Source organism: Dasypus novemcinctus, chromosome 6, assembly GCF_030445035.2.
Source record: "Dasypus novemcinctus isolate mDasNov1 chromosome 6, mDasNov1.1.hap2, whole genome shotgun sequence".
In the NCBI taxonomy this organism is placed as follows: Eukaryota; Metazoa; Chordata; class Mammalia; order Cingulata; family Dasypodidae; genus Dasypus; species Dasypus novemcinctus.
In genome coordinates, this window is record NC_080678.1 from 84205118 (window position 1) to 84225823 (window position 20706).

At 39.4% G+C, this 20706-nt stretch overlaps 1 protein-coding gene across 4 annotated transcripts in view; it reads left to right on the forward strand.

Moving 5' to 3' along the window:
- Positions 1 to 20706, forward strand: part of SAMD8 (sterile alpha motif domain containing 8) — a 90674-nt gene that overhangs the window by 64799 nt on the left and 5169 nt on the right. For all 4 annotated transcript variants that reach the window (XM_058299096.1, XM_004477382.3, XM_058299095.1 and 1 more), the window contains exons 3-5: positions 6376 to 6471; positions 10718 to 10835; positions 20513 to 20663. In XM_058299096.1, coding sequence (XP_058155079.1) covers positions 6376 to 6471; positions 10718 to 10835; positions 20513 to 20663 — 365 coding nt within the window. The remainder of the gene's footprint in view (positions 1 to 6375; positions 6472 to 10717; positions 10836 to 20512; positions 20664 to 20706) is intronic.

The window sequence follows — 20706 nt, forward strand, 5'->3', positions numbered from 1 at the left end:
TGGGGGGGCGCGGGGAAGGGGAGAGAAATAAATAAATAGATCTTAAAAAAAAAATTGATGAGGAGGGAAAATTACCCAACACATTTTATGAAGCCAACATCACCCTAATACCAAAGCTAGATAAAAACAATACAAGAAAAGAAAACTACAGATCAATCTCTCTAATGAACGTAGATGCAAAAATTCTCAACAAAAATACTTGCAAATAGAATCCAAGAGCATATGAAAAGATTTAAGCACCACTACCAAGTAGGATTAACTTCTGGTATGCAAGGCTGGTTCAACATAAGAAAATCAATTAATGTAATATACCACATTAACAAATTGAAGGGGGAAAAAACCACATGATCATTTTGATTAATGCAGAAAAGGCATTTGACAAAATCCAGCATCCTTTCTTGATAAAAACTCTTGGAAAGATAGGAATAGGAGGAAAATTCCTCAATATGATAAAACACATATATGAAAAGCCCACAGCCAACATCTTACTCAATGGGGAAAGGTTGAAAATTTTCCCTCTAGGATTGGGAACAAGACAAAGATACCCATTGTTACCATTGTTATTCAACATTGTGTTGCAAGTTCTAAATAGAGCAGTTAGACAAGAAAAAAATTATGAAGGCATTGTGGATGACATGATCCTATATTTAGAAAATTCTGAAATGTCTAAACAAAGCCACTTGAGCTAATAAACAAGTTCAGCAAAGTGTCAGGAAACAAGATCAACATGCAAAAATCAGCCATATTTCTGTCCACTAGTACTGAACAATCTGAGGAGGAAATCGGGGAAAACATTCCATTTATGATAGCAACAAAACAACTCACATATCTAGGAATCAGTTTAACCAAAGTGAAGGACCTATATGCAGAAAACGATAAAACAATTCTAAAAGAAATAAAAAATTACCTAAACAAATGGAAAGATATTCCATATTCATGGATTGGAAGACTAAATATCATGAAGATATCAGTCCTATCCAAACTGATTTGTAGATTCAATGCAGTAGCAATCAAAATTCCATGAGCCTACTTTATAGAAATAGAAAAAGCAATTAACAAATTCAATTGGAAGGAAAAGGCACCCAAATAGCCAAAATCATTCTTAAAAAAAGCAACATGGGAGGAATTTCACTGCCTGGCCTTGAAACATATTACAAAGCTATAGTGGTCAAAACAGTATGGTACTGGCATAAATACAGATACATCAATCAGTGGAATAGAATGAAGAATACAGAAATAAACCCTCACCTTTACAGCCAACTGATTTTCAACAAACCTACCAAAGTTATGTTAATGATGCAAAACAGTCTCTTCAACAGCTGGTGCTGGGAGAACTGAATATCCATAACCAAAAGAATGAAAGAGGACCCCTATTTCACTCTCTATACAAGAATAAACTCAAAATGGACGAAATACCTAAATGTAAAGGCTACAGCCATAAATATCCTAGAAGAAAATGTAGGAAAACATCATAAGATCTTGTGGTAGGCAGTAGTTTTTTTAAACCTTACACCCAAAGTACAAGCAACAAAAGAAAAAATAGATAAATGGGATCTCTCAAAATTAAACACTTTTACACCTCAAAGGACTTTGTCAAAAGGTTGAAAAGGCACCTGACTCAATGAGAGAAAACATTTGGGGATCATATATCTCATAAGGGTTTAATATCCATGATATTTAAAGAATGGTACAACTCAACAATAAAAAGACAACTCAATTAAAAAATGGGCAAAGGGGAAGCAGACTTGGCCCAATGGATAGGGTGTCCTCCTACCACATGGGAGGTCCATGGTTCAAACCCTGGGCCTCCTTAACCTGTGCGAAGCTGGCCCATGTGCAGTACAATGCGTGCAAGGAGTACCGTGCCACACAGGGGTGACCCCCATGTAGAGGAGCCCCATGCACAAGGAGTGCGCCCCATAAGGAGAGCCGCCCAGTGCAAAAGAAAGTGCATCCTGCCCAAGAATGGTGCTGCACACATGGAGAGCTGACACAGCAAGGTGACACAACAAAAACACAGTTTCCCAGTGCCGCTGATAAGGATAGACACCATCACAGAAGAACACACAGCAAATGGACACAGAGAGCAGACAACTGGGGGGGGCGGGTAAGGGGAGGGGAGGTAAGAGGAGAGAGATTAAAAATAAATAAATAAATCTTTTTTTAAAAATGGGCAAAAGACTTGATTAGACATTTTTCCAAAGAAGAAAAACAAATGGTGAAAAATCACATGAAAAAACATTCGTCACTAAGAAATTAGAGAAATGCAAATTAAAATTGCAATGAGATATCATTTCACGCGTATTAGAATGACCACTTTTTTAAAGTCAGAGAACTACAATTGCTGGAGAGGATGTGGAGAGATAGGAATACTTATTCACTGTTGGTGGGAATGTAGAATGGTACAACCACTGTGGAAGACTTTGGCATTTCCTGAGGAAGTTGAATATAGATTTGCCACGTGACCCAGCAATACCCTACTATGTATATACCCAAAAGAACTAAGAGCAGTGACACAGATATCTGCACACCAATGTTCATAGCGCCATTAGTCACCATTGCCAAAAGATGGAAACAACCCAGGTGTCCATCAACAGAAGAATGGATAAACAAATTGTGATACATACACATGATGGAATGTTATGCAGTTTTAAGAAGAAATGAAGTTGTAAAGCATATGCCAACACGGATGAACCTGGAGGACATTATGTTGAGTGAAACAAGCCAGACACAAAAGGATAAATACTGTATAATTGTTCTACTATGAGCTAAATATATTGTGTAATCCCTTGAAGTTAGTAACTTGACTATGGGCCACTAGAAAATAGAATGAGGTTAGAAACGGAAAGCTGAGGGTTAACTTGTACAGAATTGGTAAAAAGGTTGTTTGTTTATCTTTGGAAATGAATGGAAAAGTTTAAAGCCCAACATAATGTCTGTAACTAGCAGTACTATTATGTGGGTATGAAAGTGATCTAAAGGCTTGTGATTCTAGCAATGGGAGAAATATCACTCATGTGGAGGCAGTGACCAATGAGGTTCTAAGGGTAGAGAGAGGGAAAAGCAGGTGTAATACAGGGGCATTTTCGGAACTAGGGAATCTTCCTGAATGACATTACAATGACAGGTACAGACCAATATATATACTGCCCCAGCCTACAGAATTGAGTGGGAGAGAGTGTAAATTAAATGTAAACTAGAATCCATGCTTAGTGGCAATGCTCCAAAATGTGTTTATCAATTGCAATGAATGTATCACACTAATGAATGATGTTGCTAATATGGGAAAATGTGAGAGGTTTGGGGAGCAGGGCATATGGGAATCCTCTATATATTCTCTGTAACATTTATGTAATCTAAGTATCTTTTAAAAAAAAGAGAGAAAAAAAGAAAGTGTTCTAAAGGGAAAGTCTGTTGACATGTATATTAGTAAAAAGAAAGCTAAAAAATGTAACATGGAACCGTATAATATAATAAAACTGCAAGTGAATTATGAATATGGGTAAAATTGCATATATAAGACTATCTTTGAAACTGAGCAAATATATGTTAACACTGCAAGATGTTAATATCAGTCAAAAAAACCCACAACATAATACTAAGTGAAAAAACCAGACCCAAATTACTGCATATTATATAAAACACATAAATATAAATCAATTTATATAGATGAAGTTAGGGGGAGAAGATGTACCTCAAGTAGTTGAGTGTCCGCCTTCGACATGGAAGTCCCGGGTTTGGTTCCCTGTGCATCCTTAAAAAACAGACAAGCAAAACCAACAGAAAAACCAATTCAGGGAAGCCGATGTGGCTCAGTGGTTGAGTGTCAGCTTCCTACATTCAAGGTCCTGAATTCAATCTCCAGCCCCTTGTACCTCAAAACCAAAAGATGAAGTTAGACTAGTGTTTATGTAGGGCTGAGGAAAGCCTGCTAAAGGGTGGGGAGTTTTTCTTTTTGGAATAATGAAATTGTTCTAAAATTTTTTGTGGTGATGAACACAGAACATTGTGATTATACTAAAATGCATTGATTGTACACTTTGGATAGATCATATGGTATACGAATATATCTCAGTAAAACTACTTAATAAATAAATAAATAAATGTGCAAGAATATCCAGAAATAGTAGCTATATACAGCAGGGAAACCATCGAGGGGTTAGGGGTGAAGAATTCTCTTTTTAGTTAGCTTTTTGTTTAATGTTATTATTATTGATATAATGAAATTGCTCTGATGATGATGATTTTATATGCACAATCACATGCACTTTGGATGATTTGTATGCTTAATTAATATTTATCAATAAAATTGATTTGTTAAAAAAAAAACACCAAACCACCAATACTCCTACCACCCAGAAATGTCCTATTTGGCTTATTTTCATTTCCATTTTTTCCTACCCACCTCCCTCCCTCCTTTCTCTCTCCCTTCTTTCCTGTTTTTAAAATCAGAAATGTGACGTGTCTCTTATTTTAGTTGGTAACCACAGGACCTGTGAATTTGGTGAGGAGAGAAGAGGGACCAGTGGAAAAGATAGAAGAAAATGGTGATACAAGGCAGAGTAATAAAGAAGTGTTAAAAAAAACACACATAAAAAAACCCTCCATTTTAACACTTCTGAAACAAAACCACACACATATATATATACACATGTTAAGTGTCACGTTCAAGCCCGACTTGGATTCAGAAATGAACTCATCATACAAGAAGTGAGCCTTTCTGCCATTTTTTAAAATTAGTTTTTTAATTTTAAAGAAGCTTTAGATTATATAAATGTTACATCAAAAATATAGGAGAGGGAAGTAGATGGGGCTCAAGTGATAGATTTTCCGCCTACCATATGGGAGGAGCTGGGTTCAATCCCTGGGGCTTCCTGGTAAAAAGAGGAAAAGAAAGCATGCCCGCACGGCAAGCCAGTGCCTGCGCGGGTATCCCCATGGTGAGCATGGTGCCCCATGCAAGTGAGTCACACAGCAAGATGATGACTCATCAAAAGAGAGGCACGGAGAGAGTCAAAGAGAAGTGCAGCAGAAACCAGGAACTGAGGTGGCTCATTTGACAGGGAACCTCTCTCCACATCAGAGGTCTCCAGGATCCAATCCTGGCGAAACCTAGAGGAGAGAAAATCAGAAGAGAAGACAACACGGACAGCAAAAACAGCAGGGCAGGAGACCGGGAAGGGGGAGAAAATAAACAAATCTTTAAAAAAAAAAAAAAAATATATATATATATATATATATATATATATATATATATATATATGGAAGGGGACTTGGCTCAACAGATAAGAGTGTCCGCCTAGCGCGGTTTAAACACAGGACCTCCTGACCCATGTGATGAGCTGGCCCATGCGCAGTGCTAATGCGCAAGGAGTGCCGTGCCATGCAGGGGTGTCCCCCGCATAGGGGAGCCCAACCTGCAAGGAGTGCCACCCAGCGCGAGAGAAACTGCAGCCTACCCAGGGTTGGAACTGCACACACGGAGAGCAGATGTAGCAAGATGACGCAACAAAAAGAGACAGATTCCCAGGATGCTGACAAGAATGCAAGTGGGCACAAAAGAACACACAGTGAATGGACACAGAGAGCAGACAACTGGGGGAGGGGGGGTGGCGCGGGAAGGGGAGAGAAATAAATCTTTAGGAAAAAAAATGTATATATATTTATAGGAGATTGGGAAGTAGATGTGGCTCAGGCAGTTGGACACTCACCTACCACATGGGAGGTCCTGGGTTCAGTTCCCAGTGCCTCCTAAAGAATACACACAAGATAGCAAGTTGACATGATAAGCTGATGCAGGGAGCTGACACAACAAGGTGACGTAACAAAGAGACACAATGAGGAAACACAATGAGAGACACAACAAGTGGAGAAGCAGGGATGGCTCAAGCCATTGGGTACCTCTTTCCCACATGGGAGGTCCTGGGTTCGGTTCCCGGATGCCTCATAAAAAGAAGACAAGCACTCAATGAATGATTACAGAGATCAGACAGCAAGCACAAACAGTGAAGGGGGGAGGGAGGGATAAATAAAATAAATCCTGAAAAAGAAAAATAAAGGCGATTTCCATATACCCCACTCCCTCCACTATGCCATTGTGTATTTTGTGGACAGTTCTATTTCAAGGTCTACCGTGCAATAGGGAGGGAGAAAAGGGTTGTTTCTTCTTTACAGTGAACCATGATGGGGAATCACAGACAACCAACAGTTTCTTATAAATAGAGGTATTTTATGAAACAATTTTTTCCCCTAAGTCCCAAAATATTCTCTTCTAAAAGAAGTTATATAAAGCAAATAAACAATTTAAGACAATTTTTAGAAGAATATCTTATTGAAAAAGATATGTGCATTAGCTTAATTTTTCTTTTCTTCCAGTGTTCCTAGAATTCCATGGGCCTTTGCCATGACAGAAGTATGTGGCATGATTCTGTGCTATATTTGGCTCCTGGTTCTTCTTCTTCACAAGCACAGGTACCTCTCTTATTCTATTAAAAGAGTTTGAGTCTGTTGTGTAAAAATCATCAAACCTTGTCTTTTTCTTCCAGTTTCCTTATTAATTTTCTTAATGGTAAGTGTAACATATTTATTTTTTTCTCTCCCCTTCCCGTCCCCCACCATTGTCTGCTTTCTGTGTCCATTTGCTGTATGCTCTGTTTCCGCTTGCATTCTTGTCAGTATCACCAGGAATCTGTGTTTCTTTTTGTTGCACCATCTTGCTGCATCAGCTCTCCGTATGTGCAGCACCACTCCTGGGCAGGCTGTGCTTTTTTCACGTGGGGTGGCTCTCCTTGCAGGGGTGCATTCCTTGCACATGGGGCTCCCCTACTCGGGGGACACCCCTGCATAGCACGGCACTCCTTGCATGCATCAGCACTGTGTGTGGGCCAGCTCATCACACAGGTCAGGAGTTCAAACCCAGACCCTCCCATATGGTAGGCAGTACACTCTTATCAGTTGAACCAAATCCGCTTCCCGACATTGTAATTACTGACAAAGGAAATGTTTTGGGTTTTATCAACTAAAGAGTCAGTCTAAGATAATATCTATTTAGTAATATTTTGAATGTATTTTGCACGGAAAGATCAGATATGGGGATGATCAGCCAGTGGGCCAGCCATTGGCAGTCTAACCTTATCTTTCTTTATAAACAAGCAGTGGGGAGCTGATGTGGCTCAGTGGTTGAGTGCTGGCTCCCCACTTACGACATCCTGGGTTCAATCCCTGGCCCGGGGACCTCAAAAAAAAAAAAAAAAAAAAAAGGGAAATGTCATTTTCCATAGGAGGACAGGAAGTCCTCCAAAGACAGACTGGTCTAATGTATGGATGGAAGAAATTGTTCTCTGCTTGGAAGAGGGACACTTTCAAAATGATTATTTTGCACACCATATACATCAACTCAGTGTGGTTTATTTCAGGTGCTGTAGAAAGTTGCTGAATAGGGAGAGTGCGTCACCAAAAAATAAAATTGAAAGTAGTTTTTTTGTTTTGTTTTGTTTTAGCTGAAAAACCTAAGAGGAGGCTCCTTTCCTACTTTAAATGGGAAAAATACTTCATTTAAGCCAAAAATAAGGTGGTAAGGGAAAAATTTAAGAACTGTAAAGTTTATGGATGTTGTAGCTGTATCCACTTTCTTTGGAATGCTAGAGAGAAATAAGGGCAATTTCTTGAATCTTAGATCCTTTCTCCTCACTAGGGAATGCTTGGGCAAGCCACAATGAAGGGCTTAGGTCCTATGCAGAAGTTAGTTTAGTGCTTTGAAGGTGAAAAGAAAGGTTGATGAGTGCTATTCTTGTCCCAGTTTTAGGCTATTTTAAGTGTCATTCTTATTTTGGAGTAATATTTTTAACCCTGGATTACTTAAAAGCAGAAAAGTATTGTTGGGTTTTTTAAAGATTTGTTTTACTTATTTCTCCCACCCCCTCATTGTTTGCATCTACTGTGTCTGCTTGTTGTGTGCTGGTGTTCTTTTTCAGGAGGCACTGGGAACTGAACCCCGGACCACCAATGTGGAAGGGAGGGGCCCAATCGCCTGAGCCACCTCTGCTCCCTGCTTTGTTGTGTCTCTCATTGTGTTTTCCTCCTGTCTCTTACTGCATCACCCAGCCACGTCAGCTCGCCGTGCCTGCCTGTTGCATCAGCTGGCTGTCCTGCTCGTCTTCTTAAGGAGGCACTGGGTACCAAACCTGGAACCTCCCATATGGCAGCCGGGAGCTCAATCGCTTGAGCACATCCACTTCCCCAGAAGTGGTTTTAAAACCTGGGTAACACTGCCACTCTCTGGTTTAACTGTGCCTCTAAAGACCCCATAGATTTCAATTTGAATTTATCCATTCTTCAAAATAGGACAGAATTTTCCTTCCATGGGAAATTTTGGTAGGTTTAGCAAAGAATAGCAGTGGCCAGTTATGCAAGTGTTAATATTGTTTTTTTTTTTAAAGAGGAATAAAAATGTTTTAGTTGTTGAAATACATTGGGGGAGCCAGAGTAGCTCAGTGTTTTATCCTGGCTTCCCATAAATGAAGTCCCGGGTTCAATCCCTATCTCCAGTACCTCCAAAAGAAAAAAAAAAAGGAAATACATTGGTAAATTGAGTAATTTACACTGTAATACTAAGAGGCACATGATCATTTTCAAATATTCCACTAACCATCCCTCACAAGTCCTTGAAAACATTATAGAATTAGCATGATAAGATATCATGATTATACAAAGGTAGAATAAGAGACTCAATGACTTAAGAAGTTTCTGTAATTATATAAGTCTTTGGTAAGAAAATAAGATTTAATCAAAATATACATATGACATATAAATTTAAGTTTATTTTGAAATATTATAATGTAATTCACTATTCCTAATAAAGAAAATTTTCTGACATTTAAATAAAGTTGAAAACCAAATAGATAAAAGAGATCACAAATAAGAATCGATTTAACGTTTTATAGCTAAAAGTTAAAGTGAAGTGGAAATAGTGAAAAATAACAGACAACTCTTTTACTTTAGGTAATTCATTTATCGGGCCTTATTATCTTATAAATTGAATAAGGATTTTATTATTTTATTTTATTATTATTATTTTTTAAAGATTTTATTTATTTATTTAATTTCCCCCCCCTCCCCTGGTTGTCTGTTCTTGGTGTCTATTTGTTGCGTCTTGTTTCTTTGTCTGCTTTTGTTTCTTTGTCCGCTTCTGTTGTCAGTGGCACAGGAAGTGTGGGCGGCGCCATTCCTGGGCAGGCTGCACTTTCTTTTCACGCTGGGCAGCTTTCCTCACGGGTGCACTCCTTGCGCGTGGGGGCTCCCCCACGCGGGGGACACCCTTGCGTGGCACGGCACTCCTTGTGCGCATCAGCACTGCGCATGGCCAGCTCCATACGGGTCGAGGAGGCCCAGGGTTTGAACCGCGGACCTCCCATATGGTAGACGGACGCCCTAACCACTGGGCCAAAGTCCATTTCCCAGGATTTTATTATTTTAAAAAGTATCAATGAAAAGGCATGATTTTCATGAATTGTGTTGAATGGCCAGGATAAAAGTGTTGCTGGAGCACAGCAGATGAGGCTGGGCAATCATAGTCTCCATGACAGTTTATTAATTTGTCTTTTGTGTGTCAACAACAGAAAATTCTATAATGAATATACTATCTAACCAATTCCCTTCTATTACCACAACATTCAACACATGCCCTTGGTTTAACTGTACACCTAGGTTTGTTTGTGTGTTTTTTGGAGAGGGGAAACATGACTGTTTAGAATTTTCTTGGAAATGTCTGTACATTATAATGACCATGATTAGTCTAAGAAAGTGTTTTTCAAAGTGTGGTCCATGCACTGCTTTCATTAGAATCACCTTGGGAACTTATTAAAATGCAGTACCTAGGCTTCATCTAGGTGTTCACACTAAAGTTTAAGACTAGCCTTTTGTTCAGTGTTTTTTTTTTGAGGGAGGGAGAAACATTGTGAAAAAAGCATAATGCATAGTCCCTCCCCTCAAAAATCTTACAGTCTGTTTTGAAGATATAAAACATTAAAGGTTTAATAATATATTAATAACAAGCAATACTGTGTCACAGTGTGGTTCATGATTAACCAAATAACTGTTATTCAAATTTTTGAGATATAATCCCAGCTATAAAATTTAGTATTTTATAGCTTAAGCGGAGAAATTAGAATTTGTATTAGATAGCTACTATCATTAGCCAGTTTACAGTGTTGTATAAAGGAGCAAAATTAAACTTCTAAATAAATAATTTGAGTAATACGACTAACACTAATAGACTAGGTATTGGCTAAGAGTGTCTTAGCTCTCTTGCATAACTCTTACTTTCTCTTAGCCATACTTTATCAAGGAAGTGATGATTTTAGAATCTATTTTAGGTCTGCACTGTCCAGCATGGCAGGCAATAGCCATATGTAGCTATTTAAATTTAAATTCATTAAAAAGAAATAAAATATAAAATTCATTTACTCAGTCACACTAGTCACTTTTCAAGTTCTCAAGAGCCGTATGTGCTAATGAAAAGCATGTTGGACAAGCACAGTTAGGGAACATTTTCATCATCACAGGAAGTTCTTAGAGACACTATGTGGTCTAAGACTTCTGCCTTCTGCAAGAGTCAGTGGTTTTCCTTCCTATTGCCCATTAAGTAAATATCTGATGTCTGGGGTATTTTGGTTTGTTTTCTTTAAACATTTTCCCTTTGTGGTTGCTCTGTTCACAGGTCAATACTTCTGCGAAGGCTCTGTAGTCTGATGGGCACTGTATTCTTGCTTCGCTGCTTTACCATGTTTGTGACCTCCCTCTCCGTGCCAGGACAGCACCTGCAGTGTACTGGAAAGGTAGCCTGCTATGTTCTATATCATTCTTTCCTCTTGTTCTGGGTGGATTGATAGTACCATATATTCAGTAAGGCTAAGACTTGGCTTTTAATATTAAAATACGTTTTTCAATTTTTGCAGTATCTGTAATAAATCTCTAGAAATAATTTGGTAAAAATCTTAAGCTGGAATCTACCTCCCTGTGAATTCTATCCATTGATACTAGTTCTACCCTATGGTGCTATCAAAAAAAGGTAGGAAGTTTCTTTCAATTATCATTGTCTGCTTTCCCTTTCACAGGCTAGCCATCCTGTGTCTTTATTTCCTTATATGCCATGATCCTGGTCCCTTTACTTGGCTTCATCACTCCCTCCTTTTTTTTTTTTTCCCAGATATTGCCATTTGACTACATTCCTTTTAAAATATAGTACCAATACTCTAAACTTTGCTTTTTCTGGGATATACATAATAATGGGTGATTTTTAGTTTTTGTTTTAGATTTAGTAGGTTGTTGTTTTGGCACATTGTAGACATATATTCTCTTCTGGGTAAACATGAAAGGGGAGAAATTATACCGATGGGAACAAAAAAAAGGTAATGAGTTATTTTACAAATAAAAAGACCCTGAAAATCCTCTATATTGTATATATATAATTTGCTGTCGTGACTCATTAAATTTGACCAAACAATTTATTATCTTACCCTTTCTTAGTCTCCATGCTTTGATTCTCTGTTCCCAAATACTCAAATGTATTAACACCTTTTGTTAAGTGTTAAAAAAAAAAAAAAAAAAAAGGCATCATTTTTTTTCTACTGCAATATAAATAGCTGAAATGTTAACAAGGGAAGATTAAGCAACCAGAGATCAAGAGCTAAAAATATACCCTTAAGCTTGAACGTTAACAAAACTTTCTTTAGTTATTAGGAATGCTTAGACCAACCAGTAAGAAAGCGGAAAGGGTTAATAAGACACCTAGCATTTATTGTAAAGGAAATGTGTGTGTGTTTTTTTTATTGAAGTATATCACTCATACATAACCATTAAGTATATAGTAATAGTTGTGAACTTACAAAACAAACATATATAATATCATACAGGAACTCTCATAACTCACCCTACCACTAATAACTTGAATTGTTGTTAAGCTTTTTTAACTGATTAAAGAGCATTGTCAAAATATTACTACTAACCAAAGTATTTTTCCCCCAACCAACCCTATTATTATTTTTATATCATGTATATATGAACATACATAAACTATTAAATGTATAGTAAAAGTTGTGAACTTATAAAGCAAACATGCATAACATCATACAGGGGTCCCAAACATCAACCCCTCTACCAATACCTTGCATTGTCGTGAGACGTTTGTTATAAACTATGAAAGAATATTGTCAAAATATTACTACTAATCATAGTCCTTATCTTATTTGGTGTGTTTTTCCCCCAACCCACCCTATTATTATTTTTTAAATATATTTTTATGACCAAAGTTGTAAATTTATGAAACAATCATGCACATGTACAGAATTCCCAAACAACACCACTCTATCATCAACATACCACATTGTGGTGGAACATTTGTTACAAATAATATAATATCATCTGATTGTTACCACATTCAGAGTGTACATTTGGCACACATTTTCCATACTGCCTCATTATCCACATAGTACATCTTTGGCATAGATGTAAGACTATTATATTATTGCTACTAACCACAGCTCATAGGTCACTCCAGTTGTATTTTTCCAGTGCTTCTCCACATTCCAAACACTGTGCAGTAGTGATGTCCATCTGCTCCAGCTCACAAAGGACACTTTTGCATCTGTAACCATCAACCACAGTTCTCATCCACCTCTTGGTTTACTGTGTTTTTCAGTTCCTAGATTATTCTCTAGCATTCTGTCAATTGGCATTTATATATATAGGTCTACCATTTTCAGCCACATCCCCATTTGTTAACTAGCTGTTACTATGTGTTACCATTCACTCTATACATTTCCACACTTTTACAGTAAAGCTAATTAAAACTTCTACATACATTAAACATCAGTAGTCTATCTCAGTCTTCCTCTTATCTCCTTTAAGAATCCACCACCTACCAGGGGGCCTTGAAGCTATATTCCTATAATTTCTTCTAGAAGTTTTATGGTTCTTGCTTTTATATTTAGGTCCTTGATCCATTTTGAGTTAATTTTTGTATAAGGTGTGAGATAGGGGTCCTCCTCCTTTCTTTTGAATATGAATATCCAATTCTCCCAGCACCATTTGTTGAGTAGACTGTTCTGGCCCAGCTTGGAGGGCTTGACAGCCTTGTTAAAAATCACTTGACCATAGATGTAAGGGTCTATTTCTGAGTTCTTGAGTCATTCCATTGGTCAATCTGTCTATCTTTATACAAGTACTATGCCGTTTTTACCACTGTAGTTAAGTATTAGGCTTTTTTTTTTTTAAGATTTATTTGTTTTCCACCCACCTCATTGTCTGCTTTCTGTGTCCATTCGCTGTGCGTTCTTCTATATATGCTTGTCTTCTCTTTAGGCGGCACTGGGAACCGATCCTGGGGTCTTCTGGGGTGAGAGAGAGGTGTTAAATCTCTTGCGCCCCCTCAGCTCCCTGGTCTGCTGCGTCTCCTATTGTTTCTCCTCTGTGTCTCTTTTTGTTGCATCATCTTGCTGTGCCAACTCTTCTCTTGGGCCAGCACTGCTACACAGGGGCCAGCACTCTGCTTGGGCCAGCTCACAGCTTGGGTCATCTTGCCTCACGTGCCAGCTTGCCTTCACCAGGCGGCACCAAGAATTGAACCCTGGACCTCCCATGTGGTAGACGGGAACCCAATCACTTGAGCCACATCTGCTTCTCAGTATTAGGCTTTAAAGTCAGGAAGTGAGTCCTCCAGCTTCGTTCTTCTTTTTTAAGACATTTTAGGCTATTTGAGCCCCCTTACCCTTCCAAATAAATTTGATAATTGGCTTTTCCATTGCTGCAAAAATGGCTTTGGGATTTTTATTGGGATTGTATTGAATCTGTAAATCAGTTTGGGTAGAACTGACAAGGATATTTATTTTTCCAGTCCATGAACACAGAATGTCCTCCCACTTATTTAAGTCTTCCTCAGTTTCTTTTAGCAATGTTTGTAGTTTATTCCTAATATTTGATTCTTTTAGTTGCTATTATAAATGGAATTAATACTTAATCTTATCAAGGCTCTCATATATGATACATTGCTTCTCTTTTGCAGCTTTCACAATTCTCTTTGGAGGTCTATGGTCTGGTTCTCCTCATGGATGTTTTCTTTCTTTTTTTTTTTAAGATTTTTAAAAAAAATTGATTTCTCTCCCCTTCCCCCCCAGTTGCCTGCTCTCTGTGTCCATTTGCTTTGTGTTCTTCTGTGACTGCTTCTATCCTTATCAGCGGCACCGGGAATCTGTGTTTCTTTTTGTTACGTCATCTTGTGTCAGCTCTCCGTGTGTGCGGCGCCATTCTTGGGCAGGCTGCAGTTTCTTTCGCACTGGGCGGCTCCCCTTACGGGGCGTACTCCTTGCACGTGGGGCTTCCCTACACGGGGGACACCCCTGCATGGCACAGCACTCATTGCACTCGTCAGCACTGCGCGTGGGCCAGCTCCACACAGGTCAAGGAGGCCCGGGGTTTGAACTGCGGACCTCCCATGTGGTAGGCGGATGCCCTATCCATTGGGTCAAGCCCACTTCCCCATCGATGTTTTCTAATGCTTTAATCTTCTCCTTTGCCTGAGACATTCCTTCCTGTTTCTTTGTTTTTTTTTTAAGATTTATTTTATTTATTTCTCTCCCCCCCCCCCCTCCATTGTCTGCTGTCTGTGTCTGTTCGCTGTATGTTCTGCATCCGCTTGCATTGTCAGGCGGCCCTGGGAAACTGAGTCTCTTCTTTTTTGCGTCATCTTGTTGCATCAGCTCTCCGTGTATGTGGCGCCACTCCTGGGTGGGCTGCACTTTTTTCACGCAGGGCAGCTCTTCTTGCGGGGTGCACTCCTTGGGTGTGGGGCAAGGGCGCCCCTGCGTAGCACGGCACTCCTTGTGTTCAGCAGCACTGCACATGGGCCAGCTCATCACACAGATCAGGAGGCCCCAGATATCGAACCCTGGGCCCTCCATATGGTAGGTGGACAACTGTCAGTTGAGCCACATCCACTTCCCTCTTAGTATGTTTTGTAATCTTTTGTTGAAACATGGACATTTTGTTAGTGTAGTGTGTTATTGCTGGAATTTAGGCTGAGATGTCCGTTCCTTAAGTTTGTATCCTGTTAGTGTTATGACAGAGCTTTCCTTGAATGCTAGAGGCTAACAAAAAAAAAAAGAAGAGAAGGGGAAAAAAGATAACACTTTTTTCAGTCTTTGCAGATTTATCTGTGTGTGTTCTCTTTCAGTGCTTATTCATTAAGTGTGTTTGGAGAATAGCTCCTGGCCAGAACATAGGGGCCTCCCTCATCCTTTCTGCACATGTGTGATGTCTTGGTGTGTCACCCTATGAATCCCCACTTACATGGATGCAAATGTCCCCTCTTCCCTAGGAAACAGTTTCCTCACAGTCCTAGGCACTGCATCAAATGTCCTACAGCCGTTGATCCCTCGCCCCAGGCAGCACAGCCAGGGTACTTTCCCAAGCATTCTATAGGAGAGCTCAATGAGCCACTTTCTACACTCAGGACAAGTTCTAGTACAGCAGGTCTTTTAGGCCACTACCAGACTGATTGGATTGGGCCAGACATGCATGCTTCCAGTATGTGCACAAGGGTTATTTTGCTCCCTCTGGAACTGGGATTAGGGAACCACACAGGGAGCATGGGCTGGCTGTGCACTGTGCCAGGGAGGGGATAGGGGAACGGCCAGCCAAGGAGCTATGAGATCCTACTGTTTTTAAGTGGCCTTTTTCTTGATTTGGCCCTCACCCTGTTACTGTAGTCCTTTACCTATTTTCTGGAACTTGTGGGAAGATGTTTCTTCCAGTTCTTGCTAGTTATTCATAGCTTCTGTGGAGGATGGAGCCCTGAAACATTTCACTCCGCCATCTTGATCCAGACAGGGCAATACAGGGATACTTTAAAATAAAAGATAGGATTATATTACAGACATTTTCCATTACCCAAATTTTTTTATTTAATAGGATGTTGTTTACTTTTTTCTGAAGAAATATATAGCTATACCACATCTTTTAATAGCTGCAGAATATTCCATTGGAGTATCAGTCTCCAAATAATGGACATTTAGGTTGTTTCCGAAGTTTATTATTTATAAACAGTGTTACAGTAAACATCCTTGTACATGCATGCTTTTGTACTTATTTGATTATCTCCTTAAGGTAAAGTCCTGGAAGTGGAATTACAAATCAAAATGGTATGCACATTAAAAATTGTGATACATATTGCTAAAATGCCCACTAGAAAAGACTAGTTTCTCACTACTACCAATAATGTATGCATGTCAGTTTCCCCATCCCCTTGTCAGCACTACTCATTATCAATATTTTGAGATACTGCCATTCTGGTAAAGAAAAAATGATATCTAATACTTTCACGGTCTCATTTTTTATATTGAAATCTTTTTTAATTTAAATCTTTAATATTTAAAGATTTCTGTACATGGTTGAAATAAGGATAGAACAGTTTCCTCCAACTACTATGCTAATTAATTAGAAAAGATATAAAAGTAGAAAAATATAGGATTATACTGAAAAGAAAATTTTCTCTAGCTAAGGGTTTTAATTGTGAGACAGCTACTATAAAGAAGGATAAATGTGCACAGAGCTGCAATATGTTAAAAGAATAAATACCCTTCTCTCTATAGTATGGACAACCTCTTTCTGCCTGTTTTTCATTACTAGTTATATATGGACATTCTGTTTGAATCTGCCCTAAATACTGTAATTGCTTTAAATTATAACCTATTTATCATCTTGTGTTCCTAGAAGCGATCATTAAAAATAGAAAGTTAAGGTGATAATAACTAGCTATCAGTGAGCTCCATCTAGAACTTTAATTGTAATAAATTAATTGCTTGGAATTGTATTCCCAGACATTGGAGGATTGAGGACAGAATAGAGAACGTACCTGTTTATGACATTTAGCAGTGGACCCACCTTAAGGAAAAAAACACTTAAAACAAAGCATCCTATTCCTTCTGCTGTGTGGTGTTTCACTTTGCTTTTAAGTGATTATCAGTGCAAATTATTTATTTTAGTGACAGGAACATGAGAAATATATTAACCAACAACGATCCAAATGGAATGTAGCACAGAATTTATGGACGCTTCAGTCTTACTTGGCTGCTTTTTCTTTCAGCTTGGCTGGAGGTTTAGGGTTCTTGTCTTTGGAATTACCTCTTTTCTTCTCTGTTAAGCACTGTGCCCGATAGCAACACAACACAGGTTTCTCTCTGGGAAACTCAAGGATGACGTACCATTCTTATCCATTATCAGCATATTCATAATGCAAACACTTGATGTTCAGTGTTTACCCTGGACAAGTTTCTTTTTTTTTTTAAAGATCGATTTATTTATTTATTCCCCCCCCCCCCCGTTGTCTGTTCTCTGTGTCTTTTTGCTGTGTCTTCTTTGTCCGCTTCTGTTGTTGTCAGTGGCACAGGAATCTGTGTTTCTTTTTGTTGTGTCATCTTGTTGTGTCAGCTCTCCGTGTGGGCGGCGCCATTCCTGGGCAGGCTGCACTTTCTTTCGTGCTGGGCGGCTTCTTACAGGGTGCACTCCTTGCGCGTGGGTCCCCTACACGGGGGACACCCCTGTGTGGCACGGCACTCCTTGCACACATCAGCACTGTGCGTGGGCCAGTTCCACACGGGTCAGGGAGGCCCGGGGTTTGAACCGCAGACCTCCCATGTGGTAGATGGATGCCCTAACCACTGGGCCAAGTCTGCCGCCAGTGCCTCACATATTTCATCTTATTTAATCATCCTAACCACACTGCAGAATAGATGTGTCTCCTCTTGGAGCAAATACTAAATAATTAGCTTGTGATTTTACTATTAACCAGTTTCTCTCCTCCAGACCATGGGGGATCACTGTGCTTCAGTTTTTTTGACCTTGAACATGGATGCAATAATAAATCAACCTTTTAGAGTTACTATGGAGCATCAAATGAAGTATTGTATGCAAAGTGCTTAACACAATGCCTGATATATAGCAAGTGCTATTATGAGACTCTGAACACAAAAACAACCTAAATAAGGGGCATTCATTTTGGCTAAATAGGAACTTGGCATAATAATATTCTGGGTGTTATCAAATTTGATGGTTTTCGGTAGCTGTACACACCCTTTTCTATCTCCTCCTGCTGTTGCTGCACTGTCATCTGGGGTCCAGCCTCTAGACCCTCTGGAGTTGCAGCAATTAAAGAAAGAATTGAATGAGTAGTGATCTGAAGTGAGGTGAGAAATTTAAAATTTCTGCCTCCTGGAATTCAAAGAGCATCTTTATTTGAACCAGTTTAATATTTTGCTAGAGTATGGAAAGCCAGTCTGTATTAGTAGAGGCCAGATTATTTTTCAGTACCAAATAAAGCCCTCAATTGCCTTAGCCCAGCAGATACATATTTCCCATTGGATTATTGTCAGTCACCAAGGCAGGGGCAAGAACTTGAGCTTTATGCTACCTCAGCTCAGAAGTGATGCCTTTCACTTTTTTAAAAAATATACTATCTTTTTTTTTTCAGATTTATCTTTTTAAATTTACTTCTCTACCCTTCCCCGTCCACCCCCCCCCCCAAGTTATCTACTCTCTGCGTCCATACGCTGTGTGTTCTTCTGTGTCCGCCTGTATTCTTGTCAGTGGCACCCAGAATCTGTGTCTTTTTGTTGTGTCATCTTGCTGCATCAGCTCTCCGTGTGTGCAGCACCATTCCTGGGCAGGCTGCACTTTTTTTGCTCTGGGCGGCTCTCCTTACGGGGCGCACTCATTGCAGGGCACACTCCTTGCACGTGGGGATCCTCTACATGGGGACACCCTTGCTTGGCACAGCACTCATTGCACACATCAGCACTGTGCATGGGCCAGCTCATCACACAGTTCAGGAGGCTCTGGGTTTGAGCCTTGGACCTCCCATGTGGTAGGCGGATGCCCTATCCATTGGGCCAGATCTACTTCCCAAAATATACTTTCTTTCATTTTTATTTTTAGTTAAAAAATTATTTTTCCAATCAGTTTGCATTTTTTTCTGGAAAAATATTTGGGACATTGAAGATGACAAAGAGAATTGAACAATTGCACAATAATTGCTTTCTGTGGACTAGTTGATTCCTTTCTTTAGCTAAGCCATCTAGCTGTTTCTTCTCTGCACTGCCTGATGTTTTACTTTCACAATAGTAACATCTCTGACCCTATTCTCATTAGAGGTCAGAGAAGGACTTAACAATATGTACTTATTAGTACCTTCTCTTGTCTTTTCTCCAACAATAAATTCCTCTTCCTTTCATGCCCTCAACCAAGGCAGAAAGGGAAAGCTGGCATTGTATAATCAGCAGGTGAGATTTCTAATAAGATTGTGATATCTAGTGAGTTTGTTCCTTTTGGTCATTTACCTATATTATAATGTTTAAGACACGTATAGGGCTTTAGAATTGGACTCCCTGGGTTCACATCATGGCCATATGACTTACAACCTATGTATCTCTCTAAGCCACAAATTACTCTTCTGCACAGTTGAATCCCTTCATGGGATTGTTGTGGGAATTAAATGTAGTAACACATAAAGCACTTAGCAAATCTCTTACATAGTAAGTGCATATAAAATTTTAGCTATTTTTGTATCATTATTATTATATATTAAATACCTTTTTTATTAAGTCAATGTTGCTCAGACTCTTCTTCAAAGTGGATTTCTTTTAAGTTTATTTGTGGGAGTTGGGATTTTTGGTCGCAAATAACATGGATATTGAAATGGTAGCCACTGGTTTCTATCATAGCTTACTTTTCATTGGCAAGGACAGCTAAGCAACTGCTACTGTGATACTAGATTGAAAACCTAGGGAAGCAGATTTGGCTCAACTGATAGAGCATCTACGTACCATCCGGGAGGTTCAGGGTTCAAACCCAGGGCCACCCGACCCATGCGGTGAGCTGGCCCACCCGCAGTGCTGATGCGTGCAAGCAGTGCCGTGCCACGAAGGAGTGTCCTCTGCATAGGGGATTCCCACACGCAAGGAGTGTGCCTTGCAAACAGAGCCGCCCTGCACGATAAAAGCTTAGCCCACCCAAAAGTGGTACTGCACACACGGAGAGCTGACGCAGCAAGATGACTCAACAAAAAAAAACAGATTCCAGTGCTGCTGACAAGAATGCAAGTGGACACAGAAGAATACACAGCGAATGGACGCAGAGAGCAGACAATGGGGAGGCAGGGGAAGGGGAGAGAAATTTTTAAAAATAAATAAATAAAAGCCTAGAAATGTTTTTGCATTATATTTTTGTTGTAAAGGAACTCCTAGCAGAGAAGTTGAGTTGCAGTGATCTCATTTAATTACCAAAATGTTTCTGAGGATAGGCAAGTTTTGAACATCTGTACTTGAGGTTTGCCTAGAATGAGACTGGTGATCTGGTAGGTTATGTATAGGTGAAGCCTCTGCATTTGAATTTCAGTGGGAATGGATGTTGGGAATCTTCCACTTCCCTAAGCTTTTGAAGCACTAATTTATACTTTTCTTTATAGATATATGGCAGTGTATGGGAGAAATTACACCGGGCCTTTGCCATTTGGAGTGGCTTTGGTATGACTTTGACTGGTGTTCACACTTGTGGAGATTACATGTTCAGTGGCCACACAGTTGTCCTGACTATGCTGAATTTCTTTGTCACTGAATGTAAGTATCTCTACAGTGTTGCTATGCATATTAGATGGAAGGT